Here is an 18,472-nt window from a genome sequence, read left to right on the forward strand (position 1 = left end):
GTCTGAGTGATCCTGCAGTTGCACGGACTGCGGTTACTGGTAGCAGCTGAGAGTTTCATCTGCAAACCACATGGGGTCTGAGTAGGGGAACATTCTTTTACTGTAAATAGAGAGGGAAAACAAGCTTTGTATGCAGAGAGGCAATACAGAGATGTGTTGATTGTCCGATCAACTGCTAAATATTGTCTGGATGCCCGTCTCAACATATTTTCCCAGGCAAACACTTTGAATTGTACTTCGATCTACTGCCTGAGGACAGTGTTTCCTGCAGCTTGTTGTCAAACCACAGCTAAGTAGGAGATATTCTACACCAAAGAGTGTGAAGACAGACACAGGGTGAAATGATTTAGCTGTTCTGATCAGAGTTCCTCTAAATAACAATGTATTTTTCACAGAGATTTTTGTATAATTACCTATGCCAGTGAAGCTAAGTGTAAGGTTTGATATATTTGTTAATGTGATGAGAACTAAAGAAAAAAACACTTGATTTTATAGAAAGTCGGGTCCATTTATTTTTGGAGAACCAATTACATTTTTCAAGCGCATGTATTATTCTTTTGTTTTGTTTTGTTGGTGAGGTAGGGCAATGGCCAAGGCAGTCTGCACTCTCCACAGACTCTTCTAGTGGTGGTTGGGGGGGTGGGGGGGTTTCACTAGAATTTGTGCCATCGAAAGTAAATCTATGATGTGTTATAGGCAATAAAACCACGTTGACAACGCTCTCCTAATCGTAACAGAGTAGGTTAGTCATTTTTACCCTAACCACAAAGTTGCTCTAAACCTTAAGTTGTTTTTGTGCCTTAACCAACCAAACCTCAACCATGGTGTTGTTACATTCAAAAACAGTTACATTTTTAACCGTGATTCATAGACAAATGATGTCCGTGTGATAAAAGCATCAGAAAAGAAATCTCAAAAAGGAAAAGGTCTCTTCCGATATACAGTATATTGCACTTCTTTGTTTTTTTACATACTGTATAAGAGGGTCTTCATGGTTAGAGTTAGGAGTAGGTCTAATGTGAGATGAAATGGTGTTTAAGGATTTGTATACTATTAAAGTTTGGATTGGGTTGCATACTGTATATTTCAAAAACACACACACAAACACACAATTTTGTGCTCAAGCACACTCCCAGTCAAGAGTTACTCCCCTCAACAGAGCACACACAGGGTGAGGTAAAGAAAGAAGTTAATGCTCAAATGAGGGATGGAAAGTAGAACAACTCACACACACACTCACACATTCACACACACACACACACACACACACACACACACACACACACACACACACACACACACACACACACACACACACACACACACACACACACACACACACACACACACACACACACACACACACACTGAAACACATGCAGGACACTCTCCAGGACCCAGAGGGAGGACAGGAGGGAGGAGTGGAGGTGAGGACAGATCACTTTGGGATAAAAGTTGCAGCTGCAGCAGACAGCAAAGCCATTGGCAAGCTTGCCGGACAGTGTGCACAGTTCTTCCACAGACAACCAAATTTTTCTTCTGCACACTAAGACTCCTACCGTTTTATACTTAAGGTGGAAAGAACAGCGAACAGATGAGGACCCATGGGACATTTGACAGGTGCACCTGCTAAATGAAGATTATTTATGCTGTACAGAAATCTAACTGAAGGTCACCGGTGCTGAACTGAACCACGGCTGCAAAATGACAGTAAGTAAAAACTGAATCGGTTTGCTCACTGCTCTGGAACATCAGTCTTCTTCCATGTTTGAACACTTTGGTGGATGTGAGGTGAATGGAATTTTATTTGTGGTGCTCAAAGCTTTGCACCCCCATGTTAAAGGTAAACTAAACTTACGTTATTGTTTGCAAAGCAGAAATATTAGAGACTGATCTGTCATAAGCTAGACAAATACAAGCAGAGCTATCTGCATGATGATACACCACTAGAATTACATTAGAGATAAATAAATGTATATTAATTTAAATCATGATTAATCATCAGGTGTAGGATGTCTTTTATATGTGGAGCATACTTTGATCATATTTGATTATAATTTGATTTATGTGGAATGGATTGTAAATGTATTTATAAATTAGGAACGTTTTTAAATAATCATCATCAATGTCTGTAGTTATAGGACTCAATATTTTATTTTATTACAACAATACATTCTATCATTAAATGTGTATCTGCCCCACAATGTCAATTTGATACAAGTTCAATCTTGTAGAATTTGACAAAATTTGCACTGCTTTGCTTCACCTAAAAACTGGAATATGATTGTAGGCTTCCTTTTGCAAGTTGCTTCAATATAGTGTGAGCTAAATTGAAATTAGACAGGAACAAAGTAAACTCGTGGAATAATATTTATCAAGGATGTTTTTTGTGTTATGAGATCCTAAATCAATAACACAAAATATACCACATGAACATTCATACACGGATTGTCGTTTATTTTTAGCTCGTAAAAAACTTAAATATTTGGTTATATATATTTTTTCATTTACATAATCTACCTACATGATGATTGAACAAGTATTGTAAAATAATTGTTCTAAATGCACCAAGAGTGAAAGGAAAGCAGCATGTTCCTATGAAGCTCAACTATTTTTTCAGTCACTATTACAAAATGTTTGTTACTACTACTACTACTACTACTACTCACTAGACCTCAAGCCAATGATGTTATCACCCATCACACTTAATCCACAGAGATCCATTTCTAGGTAGAGGAAATGAATCTCTGACGTAACGCGCCATCTGACGAAGAAGTTTTTGAAGACAGGCGTCACCTCTTTTGACACTCGTCCAAACCCGAGCAGCCTTGAGTCTGTCGGATGCTTGCTGGTTTCACTCTAACCCCCTAATCCTCTGCAATGTCTGGCTGTGTTCTGTATACCCAGCTTCAGCACAATGGTGCAAATGATTCAACTTATGGGCTGGAAGCTTCTGCTTCATTATTATCTTCACAGAAAAAAAAAAGTTTTCACACTTTGGGGAGTTTTTTTTTTAAGGGTTAAGAGTTTTTTCAACTACTTCTCAAAATAAAAGCATTTTGTTATACGAGAAATATATTGTAACCAATTTGGGTGTCACCATTGGGAATGTACATTTGATCCACAACATGTCAGTGGTTTAAAGATTTAATGTAATCCTTATACTGTTTTAAATTATTTCATACAAGTATCAAATCATGAAACTGTACTTTCCGTTCAACAGATTAACTATGATAAGATACATATTGATGCTTCAATTGACGAATATTCAAACAAATGTTTGTAATCGCTACTGTAATTCACAATAAAGTGATACAGTTATAAAAAGTGATAAAACAAGAAAGAATGGCCAGTTTGTTTGATGTTGACCTCAAGTGTTCAACACATTTCTCTCAGACATACCTGAATAGCTCAGTAATAAGAGCCCAGCCAAAACAGCGAGGGTCACAGTTCAGTTTCCTGTGAGACCACCCACACAAAGTGTATTCACACATGCATCAGACATGCGCCTAACATAACAATATAGTATATGCTGCACGGTCATAGCAAGTTGAAAGAAAAAAAAAAGGGTTTATCTTCTTTAAAGATCTTAGTTAAATACATCTCTGGCTGCTGTTTCAGTTGATGCTGATTTCAGTTTGACCAACTTATCAGAAATGGCTTGCATCTTAAACCCTTGTATATGCAGGTTTTAAATTACAAGCTGGAAAACATTTAATCACAAAATGAGTCCAAGTACATGTTGCAAGTGTTTGTGTCTGTTATTTAGTGTGAAGGATGCCTCAGTCTGGAATTCATTCATGCACATTCACAGCTCTGAACTGTCCTTTAATGAGCTGTAATGAGCTGCCCCATGTCTGGATGTGAGGTGACACCAAAGCCAAGCCTGGACCCAAGTGTGGCAGCTGTGGTGGAAACATCGACGTACAACCAGACAAAACAAAGATCAGTGTGTCTGTGTGTGACAGGATTTCATGAGGCTATTAACAGACATGTTAATACGCATAGCTCATCTCCGGTTACGTGTTACATTCCAAAGAGCTGCAAGGTACTCCACTCTGAAAAGAAGCATTTAATGTTATGGTTATTCAGGTTAAGTGTAGACTTCTGGTTTAACAAGGTTATTTAGCTGATTTATGCACTTGTGACATTTCAAAAAACTTTTAAAGAGGATTGTCAAAAGTCAAAGGCCTATTGTCACTGAGGGATTTTGATTTCATACCAGGAAATCCTTTTCCGCTTGCATTTTCATGCTAGGTTTTTTCAGTGTAATTTCCAGGGAAAACAACCTTTGAAGTGTTGCATGTTAAGTAAAGAAAGTGTTTTTTGACACATCTATCTATCGCAACCTCATCCTTCTCCCTCCTTTATTTCTTTCACAATGCCGGTATGTATCAGTATCTGAGGATAGTATCCTTTGGAGGCCACAGCCACATTTTTAGGGGGTGTAGCCAGAAAATATTCTGACAAAGACTTCCTTTTCCGTCTGCTGGATATAGCTTTATATGGGAGGTGAGCATAATTCAATCAATTTAGCTAGTTTACTTCAGTCAAAGTTCTTTACAATTGGAATAATGTTGTGATTAGTACACCTCATCTGATCAGAATGTCTTCCGGACCTTTCAGGTTAGATAGCCTGTCAACTACCCTAACACTAACTCTGAGCCCATCCCTGCTGCAAACAAACACATTGATTGTTGTCTTTGGTTCTGTGCATTTCCAGGCTGCTACAAAGCTTCTGGATGAGATGTGTCATCTCTCTGTTCAGTCTTTGACACCGATGGACACATCTGAGCACTTTAAGGTCCTAAAACTCCTGGGTGAAGGCTCGTATGGCAAAGTTATGCTAGCTGTACACAAGCAGAACGGTAATGTGGAATATAATGTTCATTTTTGCCATGAAACTAAAAAAAACAAAACTATTTACTCACTTAATATTTACTTCCCTGTTTGTCTTCCAGGTACACCGATGGCTCTGAAGTTCTTCCCTCGTGAGTCCACATCTCTTTTCTCTTTCCTGAGGGAGTACAACCTCTCTCTGTCGTTCTGCACTCACCCATCCCTGACCAGAGCGCTGGGAATCGCCTACTCCACACCGTCACACTACGTCTTTGCTCAGCAAGCAAGCCTTTTTGGTGATCTCTACGATGTCATCTTGCCTGAGGTATATGCTGATTTCAACAGGGCTGTCATGTGGTGTATGAATAGTATTGTATGTATTAGGTTGGACCTGTTCAGTTTTCTAGTATTTGTTGAAAGGGTGGAATCAGATTACACATTCATCTCCTTCCAACATCCCCAACCCATTTTCCTCACCAGGTTGGTATGGAGGAGGACTGCTGTCAGCGGGTGGTGTCCCAGCTGTGTGGGGCTCTATCCCACCTGCACTCACTTGGCTTTGTTCACCGGGATGTCAAACCAGAGAACGTCTTTCTCTGCGACTCCGCCTGCCGCTGGGTCAAACTTGGAGACTTTGGCATGGTTGGTATAGAACTTATACATTACTCTTACTGCATTACGAAACGTTCCATTATTGACAGGGAAAGCTTGGTGTGTCTATTAAAGATGCTAAATGGTGCCTTTTGCGTTGGTATTTAGAAGTTAACGCCCACTGACCAAGCTTAGGTGAAAGAACGCCATGACTCAGTGACAGAGCAGCCTGAAGGGGGTCTCCCTGAAAGTCTTGGACAAACCATGTTATTATTGTTTTTGAAACATACATATATATATATCAAAAACATTTTGAGGTTTAAATTTTAATCAATTTCAGGTAGCTTGTAACCTTTTTTTGATGAAATTTTATTTACTGTATTTTTACATATCTCTCTGTGGTCACCAATTGGCTATAGTAGTATGGTCAAATGAATGAATATTCTCCACCAGGTGAAGGCCACAGGCACCAGGGTCCCGGAGGTCTGGTACAGCTCTCCTTACTGCACCCCTGAGGCTGAAATCGCTCGTGGCAATGAGGATAGCTGGGGGAGCATTAGTGACGGGAGTGATGCCGTTAAGAAGGATGAAGAGAAGAAAAAGAATGAAAGAGTTTGGGTTTCGGTGGAGCCCAGCATGGACAGCTGGGCGCTGGGGATCCTGACCTACGCCATGCTCACCGGCAGTCATCCCTGGGCTGAAACAGCCAGCGATTGCGGCTCATATCTGAAGTTTAGGGAATGGTTTGACAGATTAGAGGGACCCAATGATTTACTGGACGTATGGGCAGAGCCACAAGGGGAGAGTGCACAGGAAGTCATTGATTTATACGGGGCAGAACTTGAAAAGAAAGACCGACCTCCAGTTGCGGCCCAGTTTGCATGTTTCACCCCGCTGGCCTGCTGCTTCTTCCAGTCGTTTCTAGACCCCAGGCCAGGGTTTCGAGGTCAGCCTGAGATTGCGATGAATTATCTTGGTGGGGACTGGGTGATGGAGAAGGAAAGGGTGAGGCTGGAGGAGGAGAGGAAGAAGAGCCCAGGGAAAGGACCAATCAGGAACATGAAAGAGATGGAGGGGAAAGAAGAGAGATAAGGAGTCATAATAATGAGAATGCTGGTAAATAATGAAGTAAAATCCTTTTAAATAACATATGGTGTATGCAGGATACGTGACGTTAAAGCTTAATTTATCCAACCTGAAGGGTATTATTAAGCATAGCAATTCTATTTTATATTGTGTCATAGGCTATTGTGCAATAACTTACAAACACTGTTTCTCAAAACACTGATCATTGCTGCTTTCCATTGTTTTTTGTGACTGTAAATTATTTTTAATTTAAACTTTTGATAACACAAAAAACATAATCATTCTAAACTCTCTGAAGTTTTGAGAGCAACTTGTGATGGCACTTAGAATTAGAACCGTTTCTTTAGCCTAAAAACCTTTATTATTAATGTCAGAGTAAAATGAGGAACAGCGGCAAATACAGTCTGGGAATTATTACTGTTGACTTGTTCTGTTATGCTGTAATGACATTAGGTCCTCGTAAAAGACACCATCTTAAGCACACCACATCTATATATACATTTAAACTTTTTAGCGTGTTCATGATAGTAGGCTATGAAATGTATATAGCCGTAAACACGTCAGCAGCAGAATGAGAGGTGTTGTGCAGAAACCAAAAAGACTTTGATCGAGCTTCAAAGCTTTAAAACGTTTTCTAAAGGGCACAAATAAAAGTAAATATTAACTTCTATAATGGCACTTTATGAAAGAAGATACGTATGTGATGCATGTATATATTTCAGTTGCCTGTGTACTGTTCAGACGTACTGTAAACACGGTGGATGCTTAGCAGCTTTTAGCTTACTCACGTTCTTGTATGTTAGCTGTAGCACTTTGAACATAACTAAAAATCACTTATTCTTCTACTTTGTATGCTACACTTATAACAATTCAAGTGTGTGATTCATTCAATGTTTAAATATGTTCGAGCACTATGTAACAGAAATATAAAGTCTATAAAATAAAATGTTAATGCAATATTGCCAAAGTCTCTATTGAAAACTAGTGAAGAGTTTGATGACAAAATAAATCAACCCATGATTTAATTATTCCTAATCAAGACTCCCCTCTGCATCTGTTATGCAACACAATCGTTTTTTAAATATGTATGTTGACCTTATAAACCATGACGGCAAAGTGGTATGGTCATATCTCAATATTATACTGGTAAGATTATACACCAATGCAAATAGCTCACATGCACACACGAACAAGCCTCCACACACAGTGAAGACCATCTGGAGAGCTTCCCCAGATGTTTTCAAAAATAGATCCGCTGTCGTAAATTTGACACTATAACCTTTCAACACTCAGCTCTCGGCTCAAACCCCTTAGCCTTGCAGAGTAGCCAAGTCACACACGGGACACACTGTTTCACATGCAAATACAATCAGACGAATCCCTACTGCAGTGATTTTAACACACAGTGAACCACATTGACGTCTGACACAGATCTGGAAACAGTACTTTATAACGAAAAACAAACAGACAGCGGCACTGGATAAACATTTCAATTTGGGAAGTACTTTATATACAATGCAGGTAATTCATTATGAAGAATAGATCATCAGATCCGTTGATATGAAAGTAATGCCCCGTTATATTTGCCTTGATTCTATTTATTTTGGCTAAAATGTAGACATGATCAGCTGTCTTGAGGAACAACCTTATGTTGTTTGTTGGTCCCTGCTATATCAGGGCATTTTCAATGGATTAATTATGCAACATTTCAACCTAGATCATAATAAAGGCATATGTAATAATTCTATTCACAGTATTTAGATCAAATCTGCAGACCATGGAGTCCATGGATTTTTGTAATAAATAAAGAATAGGTATTTCATTGTTTAAAAGTTCATGTTCTTTACATTTCTGCACCCTTTAGGCCAATGTTTGATACGTTCTTGTATGCATAATTGTAACAGCATGCTAGCTTGTGTATGCAACTTTGTTGATTCCCAGTAATACCTCTTTGCTCTGTTTCTTAATGGAGGATTTAGATTAGATTGGATTCAGAAGTGATCAGACATTCACATATTCCCACACACTGACCCTCTGCCCATGGACCCTCCTTACACACACAAACACGGACATACTTTTCCATCTTAATCATCCTGTCAAGGTGTTGGTTCAGATTTCCCTGGAAAAGTTGAAGCTACTCTAACCCTTGTCCTTTCCCTTACCCTCCCTTGATCCTAGCGGCTCTTGAATCACTCCAGCATTCAGTGCCAAAAGACAGATCTCTTGTGGATCATATTAAAGTGGAATTGAGATAAAGAGATCATCTGTAAGGAGGAACGACTCCAAGTTTTCTCACAAACCAACCCTGAGCTCATACTCATGAATTAGCAAGCTTGTTAAAGTGAGACAGTTTGATTATCGTATCACAGTTAAGGAGCAGGTTCAAGGGGCCCCGGTTGTGGGGGGATGAATTGCTGGCCTGTGAACAATTCCAGTCCTGACATTTCACCTGATATGTTGCATTAACGCTATGCCTGTATTAAGTACCAGGGTTGTGTAACAGCAAGTGTAACTGTGTGTGTGTTTATCTTGCCAGAGAGTCAGTGAGAAAGTGAGAAAAGAATTTATAGAGGCTGACAAGAGGGTAGATTATAAATACATAAATTTAACGCGGTAATAAATAAATAAATGCAGACATTACGAAATGCCACATAAGAGATATGGTGATAGAGTTATATTTGTCCAGAGTAGAATCGACACGTTTAAAAGCGTGCATAATGTTATCCCATACCTGCAGAGTAGACGTTTTTATTACTAACTACTGTGATGCCTTTACCTGCTGCAGGAACCATGAGAAATACAAGTTATTGCATTTAGTTTGCAGTTTAGAGTGTGTCACATTGTATGATTAGTGGATACAGAGAAAAAATCATAATAGTTTCGCGTTAATATCAATATTATATTTTTCAGAGGCCCTTCTGCCAGGTATATGTATACTGTATTTATATTTCTATAGGAAAGCTGCATCCAACTATTTCTGTATGTCTCCAATACTCCATATTTACAACCACATCACACACTCATTGTCCACATTTTCCAGAGGTAGGAGAGTTAGAAGGCTCTCAGTAATGATTAAATTAAATCAGTGAGTCTTTACGCTCTAAATGAGACCAGGTTTTCATCTTGCCTTTGAGTTTGAACCTTCAGAAAAGCATTGAACTTTGTTGTAGCAATCATTTGGTTTCATTACCATAGCCAACACAGGCCTTCTTTTTACTGTGATAGTGTGGAGAGACGGTCCAACCAGCCGAGAACTGAACCCAAGACCCCCTGCATGGTCCAAATGTCTCCTTGTGTTATTTGGCCTTACAACTCAACTGTCGGTCTTCACATTTTGAACCAAATGACCTATGTCCTGACCGTATTCAATGTCTTTGTTTAGGGGTTTTTCCTTTAGCGACCAAGAACGCCTGTACCAATTTTCATAGCAACCTGAGAAATATAAAGATTTCAATCTGGACCTAAGAGAACCTACCAACTTATTACTTACCCACTCTCCTGAGAGTCCTGCAACTGCTAGTACTACCACATCATTTAGCACCATTCTTGAAAGGAACTTGGGGTTCTGCCGGCGCCTAGCAGAGGAGCAGCATTTTTTGGATCTGAAAGAGGAAAATGGATCTCTGGAATATGTAATGGGAATGTTGTTTTCCAACTGCGATACTATCTCCGGGCACCTGCTCTAAATTCTTCTTATCACAAGCTTTAGCCAAGATAAATGAAGATGTCTGTTTGTTTTGTGAAGTGCTGATGTACGTAGCTTTGAAAGTGATGCTATAATTCGAGTTAGTGAGCTAAATAATCTAGTACTGTGTCGGCCATCTTGCTGTCTGTCTGCCTTGCTACCTGAGTCCAACACACTGATAGTGATGGATGGGAACGTGCTCTGGAAAGGGAAACACAATCTATTACTATGCTACAAGAAACCAAATGAATCCATCAAAATGACACGTTGTGGTGTTTTGGCGTGATCTGTTGCTGGGTGTGGTTTACAGAGAAGAAGGCACAGTTCGAAGTACTCACATCTTTTACTTAAGTAAAAGTAGCAATGCCTGTAAAAACACTCAGTGAAAATTAGTTTTTAATAATAAAAAGTATAAACAGCTTTATATACTATACTTTAAATGTTTAAGTGGTAGTATTTTGGAGTAGAGATTTATTTGTATCATTTATAAGATAATATTTGAATATTATTACATATCCTCTAACAAAGCAGCAGGAGGACATCATTTTTAACCATTATATTATATTCTATACTCTATGGATTAAGAAAAAAATATAGTGGGCTAGGGTTATAGTTAGGTTTTGATATCAATTCAGAACATTTTAACACTCAAATGAAGAGAAAAATACCTCAAAATTGTTCCTCAGTCAATATACTTGAAATAACTTTCACCACTGCTCACACACTCAAATGTAAGACTTCAGAGAAGGGACATACAACGAGAGGAAGATGGATGGGTTCTCTGAGGAAGCTCAGCACAGAGGTTTCCTCTCGTCGCCTCGGGCTGTTCGTCCAGCTGTCTGTCCGTCTCTGTTTCTGTCTGTCAGCAGTGCTAAAAGCTACTGCTCAATGAGGTCATGTCCTGAAGCAATATTACTCTTCTAATATGACTTTCCCTCTTTCTTACAACACCCTTCCACAGAAAAGTATAGTATTTCAGTATTTTTTTTGTGTGTGTAAAATTGGCAATAAATCAATGTGAAAATCAAATACTCCAGCACAGTTAAAGTCCTACAAGCAAAAGACAAGTACAAAAGTATTATCAACAAGTTCAAAGGTGGGAAAAGTAAGAGAGCAAATTTCAACCACATTTGGAAGACCTAATGTTAAGAGTTATTTTAAACGACTTTATAAAGTTCAAATAATAATATCAACTAATACAATTTATATTACACACTGACACCAGGATTTAAAAGGTGGCGATTATACGTATGTGGAGAAAAGTGTAATACAAATTTCCCCCGGAAATATAGAGAATTTCAAAGTTACATGAAATGAAAATACTGCCCAAAAAAAAAAAAGAAGTAGTTTAACCACTTGCCATGATTATTCAAATAAAATAGGTTCAAAGAAAACTAGTTTATTACAAATTGTATTTCATTTTCATAGTTTCAAACATCACTGCTATTGGTTATAATAACACTGCCTTTTTGTCACACCAACTGTGTCTAAATTCATCATCCTCTCCCCTCATTATGACCAGTGAATCTTCAGTTCAGTAGCTATGAATGATTGCCAAAGCTTATTTTGGAGGCTTGGGCCTAGAGCACCACCCTCAGGATTGTTACCAATGCTAAATAAAAAAAGGGGAAAACAAGTAATGTCATGGATGGAGCGTTTTGTACCCAGTCCCAATATATCATTTACATATCATTTTAATATAACAATGTATATTTTCATTATGTATGTTGGCTTGTATGCTGAGTAAAAAATGTTTGATGGCATTTTTCATGCTCTCATAAAAGTCAGTTCCAAGGAAGGGAATGTGTATCTTTTAACAACTTTTTTAGCAATATGTATGCTTTGATTTTGCCTCTTGAAAGGGTGGATTCGGTTGATATATCCACTACCAGTTAGCAACAAACAAGGGGAGATAGATGTCACCTGGGTCAAAATGGCCAAAATGTCAAAGATCTTCAGTGATTGGCTCGAGACAGCAGGTGATAGGGTTAAAAGGCTTTTGATAACAGGAAACTAGTTGGTCTTTTTGCACTCTCCTTAAAAATGCATGAAGGTCGGTGCTTTGTGTTCTGAAAAAAATGTTCTCTCACGCTAAGTTAAGCCTAATAAAATAGCCTTTCTTTGCCAGATACATTCTGTTCATCAGGAAAATCAACACCTGCATTCTGGTCCATTATGCAGCTCTGTGGCTATACAGGTATTAAAAACAAGACATCAGACATCCTTTGGAAGGATTTATTGCCCCTTTCTCGTTAAGTTGGTCATAAATCAAAGTCCAGTGATTTTACAGCCAGAGTGGTATCAGTGAGAGATGGGAGACTTCTTTTTTTAATATCAGCCAGCAATACGAGCAATGTAAACACAACAAACATGTCAACATATCATGTCAGTCAGCTCTATATCTGAATGCTAATTAAACACAGTCCATAGGATTTGATCACAACGAACCTTCAAAATCATTGCAAACAAAATGAATTAACAGTTGAGAAATGCTAACAACAATTCTTGTGTCAAAGTCCTGTAAACACTGTTTTGATTTACAAACACTACATATCATTTGCTGTAATTTAGACATTCTTCACATGAAAAAAGACAATCGCGTTGTGATTTGTTAAAATCTCTACATCGCATATTTTATTTTTCATATAAGCCATATGGGAATAACGGAATCATGTAGATCCATTCCCTTTAGGTAAAATTGCTCTGTATCAAAATAAAGTAAAGGAGAAGTTTCACATTTTAGGAAATAAACAGGTTTGCTGTCTTTCAGCTAAATTAATCTAACCACTTGCTCAAGCCGTATATGAAATGCACAAGAAGGATATCAGTCATCTCATCTAACTCTAAGAAATAATAGCAAAAATTGTATTGAGAAATGTCAAACTAATTCATAAAGTTCCAAATATTTTCCTCCCATTGTCTAAGACTAAACCTCATTTTGAGCTGCTTCTGCAACTGGAACTGTATTTACTTTCAAGATGTATTCTTACTTGCATGAAACATTCAGTATTTGGTACTGAAGGTCATGAAAAAGGCTGTTTCAGCAGCAGCAACTACCAAAATTCTCTTAACATGTTCTATTTTAGAAAAAGCCTCATGGTCATTTGATAAACATGACTTAGCAGATTGAAAACACACTTCCTTTCCACCATCACTGGTACAATCTTAAACCTGCCCTTAGCCGGTTTTCTCTTTGAAGAGTGATGGTTGTTAAAAAAGGGGAGATGTAGGAGAAATGCAAAAATGTAATGCCTGATTGTGAAGCTGAGATTTACTCGCCAAACATCCCATAATGGGTCTTGGCTTCAGGGAATCTTTAAGTCTAAATAGGACTTTCTGATAATTAGTCCTAGTTTCCTGCTCTGCTTCATTTATTCAATTCAAGTGGATTTTGTAAACGGACGCATTCATTGTGGTTAAGAAGGCCTCTAAATATTTTAGTAATTTTCATTTCTTGCCACCAAATCGCTAAATTCTGCAAAGCATGTTCCATTCTTAGCTTATTTAATACTTTTTTAAAACTAAGCAAAAACACAGTAATAAGTATATGTCTGGATTTGGCTACTGATGTACAAGTGTTGCAACAAAATAAGCCAACCAGTAGTAAGCACAAAGGATTTTACATTGTAAACATAAACAGCAGAATGTACCCGGTGTATTTTCTATGAAGATGTCTTATATTAGTATGTTATCCAACTTTCAGCAGGCGCAGACATTTTACTGACACAGTAGATAGAGATATTTCCTAGATCCTGTGGTAATAAATACTGGCAGAAGGCATAATAAAGCAGATGGTGCGTCTGCATTTATTGGAAATTTTCATTTTTCGATGACACAAAGCTAATATAACCATGTTTAAGTTGTACCCTAAATCAACAAGCATTAGGATTATGTAAAGAAACCACAAATTAGACCTAGAATAGTTCATTGAAACACAGATGTTCTGAGATGTTATCATGGCCATATTGAATCACAATTCAGTGTGAGGATCGGAATAGGTATTACTAACTGTATTCCCTGTTCCAAAAGTCCTAATGAACAACTATTGCAAACTTGGAAAAAGAAATGGGCCTTAACTGTTCTTTCTATAGACTTTATGAAATCTTAATTTCATTTGGAAATGATAATACTTATAAACAAAGATCTAAGGGCCAATTTCAAAAGAGTAAAAACACTGTCTTACAGTGTCTTTACTCTTCTGCCTTCACTTAAACTGAGATTTGCAGCTTTTTGTACATTATTCACAGCCGGTTTCAGAAAGACCTGGTTCATTCTCTTCAGAGGAAGCCTTTGCAGTTACAAAACATTCCAGATTCAAGACAAAGCCCTGCTCAGAGAGTCGATGCAGACACAAAAAAGAGGAACACCAGCTACTCAGGACGTCACACATAGCCCTTAAATATTTTTGGGGAAAATGGTTCATTATGTAATGGCATTAAACATGTTAATGCTTCATTTCCTGTGAAGAATATTTGAAGAATTCTTTCTGAACGAAATGGCGTTGTTTCTACAGCTCTGTGGAGTTTTTCGTCTCTGCTTTGGGATCAGTGTGGGGAGTTACTCTCAGTGTGATGCACACGAAGCGACAGACACAGATGGGATGGAAATCACAACCGACGTGACGAGTCAAAACTTGATCCAGTTTCCGACGTTCTCTGGTCGCGATGAAGGTGGAACAGAGCTGGGAACACATAAACTGATGATAGTTTTTTTCTGATAATGGCATATAACTTATCAGGGGTATTACTAGAAAAATATACTGTAGTATGAGGGCAATAGTGGCGTGACATTGTATATAAGATACATACATTCTTGCAAGAACATGACACCCGTATACAAGAGGGCGCCACAAACGTAAACAACAAAGCTCAATTAAAATGGAAGCTATGGAAGAACTTGTCTGGCCTGTACAGAGACCTGCTATATTCTAAAGTACAAATCCACGTGACTTATAAAGTGCTTTGTATTGTGCTAAATGAATTTAGGCGGGTATTTATTTGCATCTGTTAACATTAACATATTTGTGTAAGTATTTAAATCATAGTTTAGGGGCAGCTCAATGCTTACATTTGCTAGACAATTTAGTTTCGCCTGTTTGAGCTTGTCAACTCGAGTGTCGTCTCATGTAATCAAATTAAATGAGTTCAAATGTGATGGAGTAAGAATATTTTAAACCAATTATTAATAAAATGTATTGTAAACATATTGTAAAGTGGTATTTACCATCACTGTGATGAATGTGTAATTACGTAGGCTGTGATATTAAGAGACTATACTGATACTGAAACAGGCCTTACCACCAAACACCACTCACGCCTTTGTGGCTGAAAGGAACAAGATTTCCATGAGTCATATATGGTTGAAATCTTATGCCCTCGTACTTTTGGCACACATAGTGAATATTACAGGAGGTTTTTTTACCTTGCAGGAGCAGAGAAATCTCCCCAGAGATCTGAACTAGCATTTGACTGGACCACTGTGTTAGAGTTACTGCTGTCCAGCTCCAATAAGCAGCCTGGTGGAGACACAGAGACACACAGAGCTTTTTAAAGGCAGCAAACACACTTGACACACATTTCTCTTTATATTTCCGCATCCTGAAGCTCTAAAAGTGTGACTCATTAACAGAGTGATTAAGAAATGAGGTCACTCCTGTAGGGTTATAGCCACACAAAGATACTTAATTAAAAGAATAACTACATTTTCAACACACTGAAGAAGTTGCTCTATATGCCCTAATTAAATAAGCATTTTGGTAATTGTCACAGATATTATAGTGATAACATTTATGTGAAGCTCTAGTTTGATTAAAAGTGCCATCTACCTGTTGCCATGTCTCCCGTCTGGGGCACGATGTTGTGATTGGATGAGCCTGATAGAGGAGGCGGGGCTATCTTGCCTCCAGGTGGTGGTGGGAGGAGTCCAAACCCACCAGAGCTTTGGGGACGGGGCTTATCCTTCTTTCTACCTTGCTAGAGACAGAGAAAGAAAATGATTTATAGGCATGTTAACGCTTTCAACCATCAGTTTCTTTGTATTACATGCAACTTAAATACTTTAACTGTTTTATTGTCATGGACTGCTTAATAAAAAATAACTGAATTTAAATAATGACCATTACTTTCTACACCTGCCAACATCATTTCATTTTGAAAATATATAATAAACGATGAATATGTTGACATTCTTACCCCTATGTTGAGGGTGATGGTCTGCCCCTCTTTAAAGCCCAAGTCCAGTTTTGGTCCTGAATCCCCGAGATGGGCGTTTTTACTGATTTCATTCTCCTGTTTCACCCATCTGCAGGGTGGCAGAGACACGCGGATACAAGTCATCAGCACATATGCACAAACAAACAACGTATCTCAGCAGTTTCCAGAAAAACCACAGACTGTACAGTATGCAGTGCAGTACTGTATTTCTCAAAGACATCATTTTGTTTTGGCCTGGACCTCTTGTGCTGCAAAGGTTTGTAGGACAGCAGGAAATGTAAAACAAGTTGTCAATAACTTAGAAGGAAAACTAAACAATCACCTGCATGTCTGATGTTTTGGATTACTGTGAATGTACTTGCTTTTAACCAGACTCAAACTCAAACCACCCAGTCATGGCTTACTTGAAATGGTCCTGTAAAGCCACATTGAAATCAAAAGCGTCCCCTCGGTCCTCGAAGCCCACCCCTATGAAAGCACTGCGCCCTGTGGACAGGAGGTATTGTTAAAGTTACTCACCCGGAAAACATAAAATATAACGATCTTGAAATCCACATTTTAAAAGAGTATTTTTTATTAAATGCACATCCTTACCGCTTTCATCCTGTATGCGCAGTACGAAATATCGGCTGGAGTCGCTGACCGTCTCCACTGAAACACCGGGGTACTCATTAATTGGTGCCTGGGCAAACAGCTCCCCTGCAGGACATTTGGGGGAATGACAAAATAAGCATTTCTCAATTGTTTAGCCTGGTTATATAAGAGCTGTAGCAGACATATCAAAGAACTTCTTAAAATGTTAGAATACAGTTTGAGATGTGATGCGCTAATGCTTGTAAAGTCTAACATATGGGAGTATAAAGTATGATACACATGATGATCATACCTGAAACTTTGTCTTCCAGTTTGACAAACGCCATTTGGCCCTTGGCTGTGACCCTCATTCGACCCGACCAGTCTGGAGAATCCAGCTTCCAATCAGCTGCCCTGTGGAGAACAAGGTGTTAGACTGTACTGTAACGCATTAAGAAAATGGTATATTAAGATGAAAAGATCGATATATTTAACAAAGAATAAATAGGGTGTTTTTAACAGACTGAACAAATATAATTTTACAGTATATCATCTTCATCTGTGCTTCAGGGACCAAAGGTATTATACACATGGGTTTTGGATGCAAGTTTGTTTAATATAAATAATTTATAGAGATATGAAAGCTTAAACATGTCAGTATTACATTTATTGGAATGATTTTTTGTGGACATTAAATATATAGTAGTCTTACACAAAAAAGCTGCAAAACATTTGTTTTAAAATACATTTTGTTTACCTTTTTTCTACATCATCCCTATAATCATCTTGTGAGCCTTAAGCCTCCAATTTTAACAAATTGTACGCATTTTATAATACATGCTTGCTTGATAGTGGTTTAGACATAGTGGTTATCCCAGACAATGTTTAGTCACTGTCTCGCATGCATGTATGCAAACATAAAGTTTAACTCTATTCACAACCTCAAATATCCACACAGAAGACACTGAAAACAATTTTCTTCAGTTAAATAGCGTCACTTTGCAGAGAGGACTTCCTAGCTGTCACACAAGAGCGGGACAGTCCTGGCAAATGGCCCGTATCGACCCGGCAGAATGACAAACCCCCCACCCCACCCCGTCACATCTCTGACAGCTCTGTCGCTACGGATAACAAAGCGACACAAAGAACCAGCCAACGATTCATATTATAGATATTTACAACAGGTGACACATTTCATTTCTGCCTTCCACAATTACAACGCAAAGCCCCCTCTACGTGATGGGAAGCATGTTCTGGCAGCGAGCAGTGAAAGTGGAATACCCGCACCAGCACCGAGAGACACCAAACCCCGTTAAAGCACATTCCACCGCGCCGTTAACCACCGGCAGGTTCTTCTGTACCTGTACGCGCGGTTTGATGCTCGCGGCGGGATGCGATAAACGTTGACATCGGGTTTTACGCACAGGATGGACTCGTACTCGCCCTCGGCCGCCATCTTGATTTAACTGTGATTGTTGTGGTTGTG

General features: G+C 38.5%; 2 protein-coding genes across 2 annotated transcripts; one reads left to right on the plus strand and one right to left on the minus strand.

Moving 5' to 3' along the window:
• Positions 1–1,479: 1,479 nt before the first annotated feature.
• si:ch211-171h4.3 (serine/threonine-protein kinase SBK2) lies at positions 1,480–7,551 on the plus strand. Its single transcript, XM_063898598.1, has 5 exons — positions 1,480–1,710; positions 4,724–4,868; positions 4,962–5,164; positions 5,320–5,481; positions 5,884–7,551. Exons 1-5 carry the CDS (start codon positions 1,705–1,707, stop codon positions 6,520–6,522), a joined length of 1,155 nt encoding a protein of 384 aa, XP_063754668.1. The 5' UTR covers positions 1,480–1,704; the 3' UTR covers positions 6,523–7,551.
• A 4,896-nt stretch (positions 7,552–12,447) lies between these two features.
• Positions 12,448–18,460, minus strand: necap1 (NECAP endocytosis associated 1). Its single transcript, XM_063898510.1, has 8 exons — positions 18,348–18,460; positions 17,300–17,400; positions 17,008–17,112; positions 16,818–16,899; positions 16,393–16,501; positions 16,026–16,173; positions 15,623–15,716; positions 12,448–14,882 (listed from the first exon to the last, which is right to left on the minus strand). The coding sequence occupies exons 1-8, from the start codon at positions 18,440–18,442 to the stop codon at positions 14,828–14,830; spliced, it is 789 nt and encodes a 262-aa protein (XP_063754580.1). The 5' UTR covers positions 18,443–18,460; the 3' UTR covers positions 12,448–14,827.
• Between the last annotated feature and the right edge of the window lie 12 nt (positions 18,461–18,472).

This window comes from Eleginops maclovinus, chromosome 13 (genome assembly GCF_036324505.1).
Source record: "Eleginops maclovinus isolate JMC-PN-2008 ecotype Puerto Natales chromosome 13, JC_Emac_rtc_rv5, whole genome shotgun sequence".
NCBI lineage: Eukaryota > Metazoa > Chordata > Actinopteri > Perciformes > Eleginopidae > Eleginops > Eleginops maclovinus.

Excerpts from the sequence above, each read along its gene's own strand:
- si:ch211-171h4.3 (XM_063898598.1), top strand. Across the intron at positions 5,165-5,319 it reads ACGATGTCATCTTGCCTGAG|GTTGGTATGGAGGAGGACTG; the intron begins GTATATGCTGAT and ends TTTCCTCACCAG. Across the intron at positions 5,482-5,883 it reads AACTTGGAGACTTTGGCATG|GTGAAGGCCACAGGCACCAG; the intron begins GTTGGTATAGAA and ends ATTCTCCACCAG.
- necap1 (XM_063898510.1), bottom strand. The coding sequence starts at position 18,442 with ATGGCGGCCGAGGGCGAGTACGAGTCCATCCTGTGCGTAAAACCCGAT. Across the intron at positions 17,113-17,299 it reads ACTGGAAGACAAAGTTTCAG|GGGAGCTGTTTGCCCAGGCA; the intron begins GTATGATCATCA and ends AATGTCCTGCAG. Across the intron at positions 16,502-16,817 it reads GCTTTACAGGACCATTTCAA|ATGGGTGAAACAGGAGAATG; the intron begins GTAAGCCATGAC and ends GCCACCCTGCAG.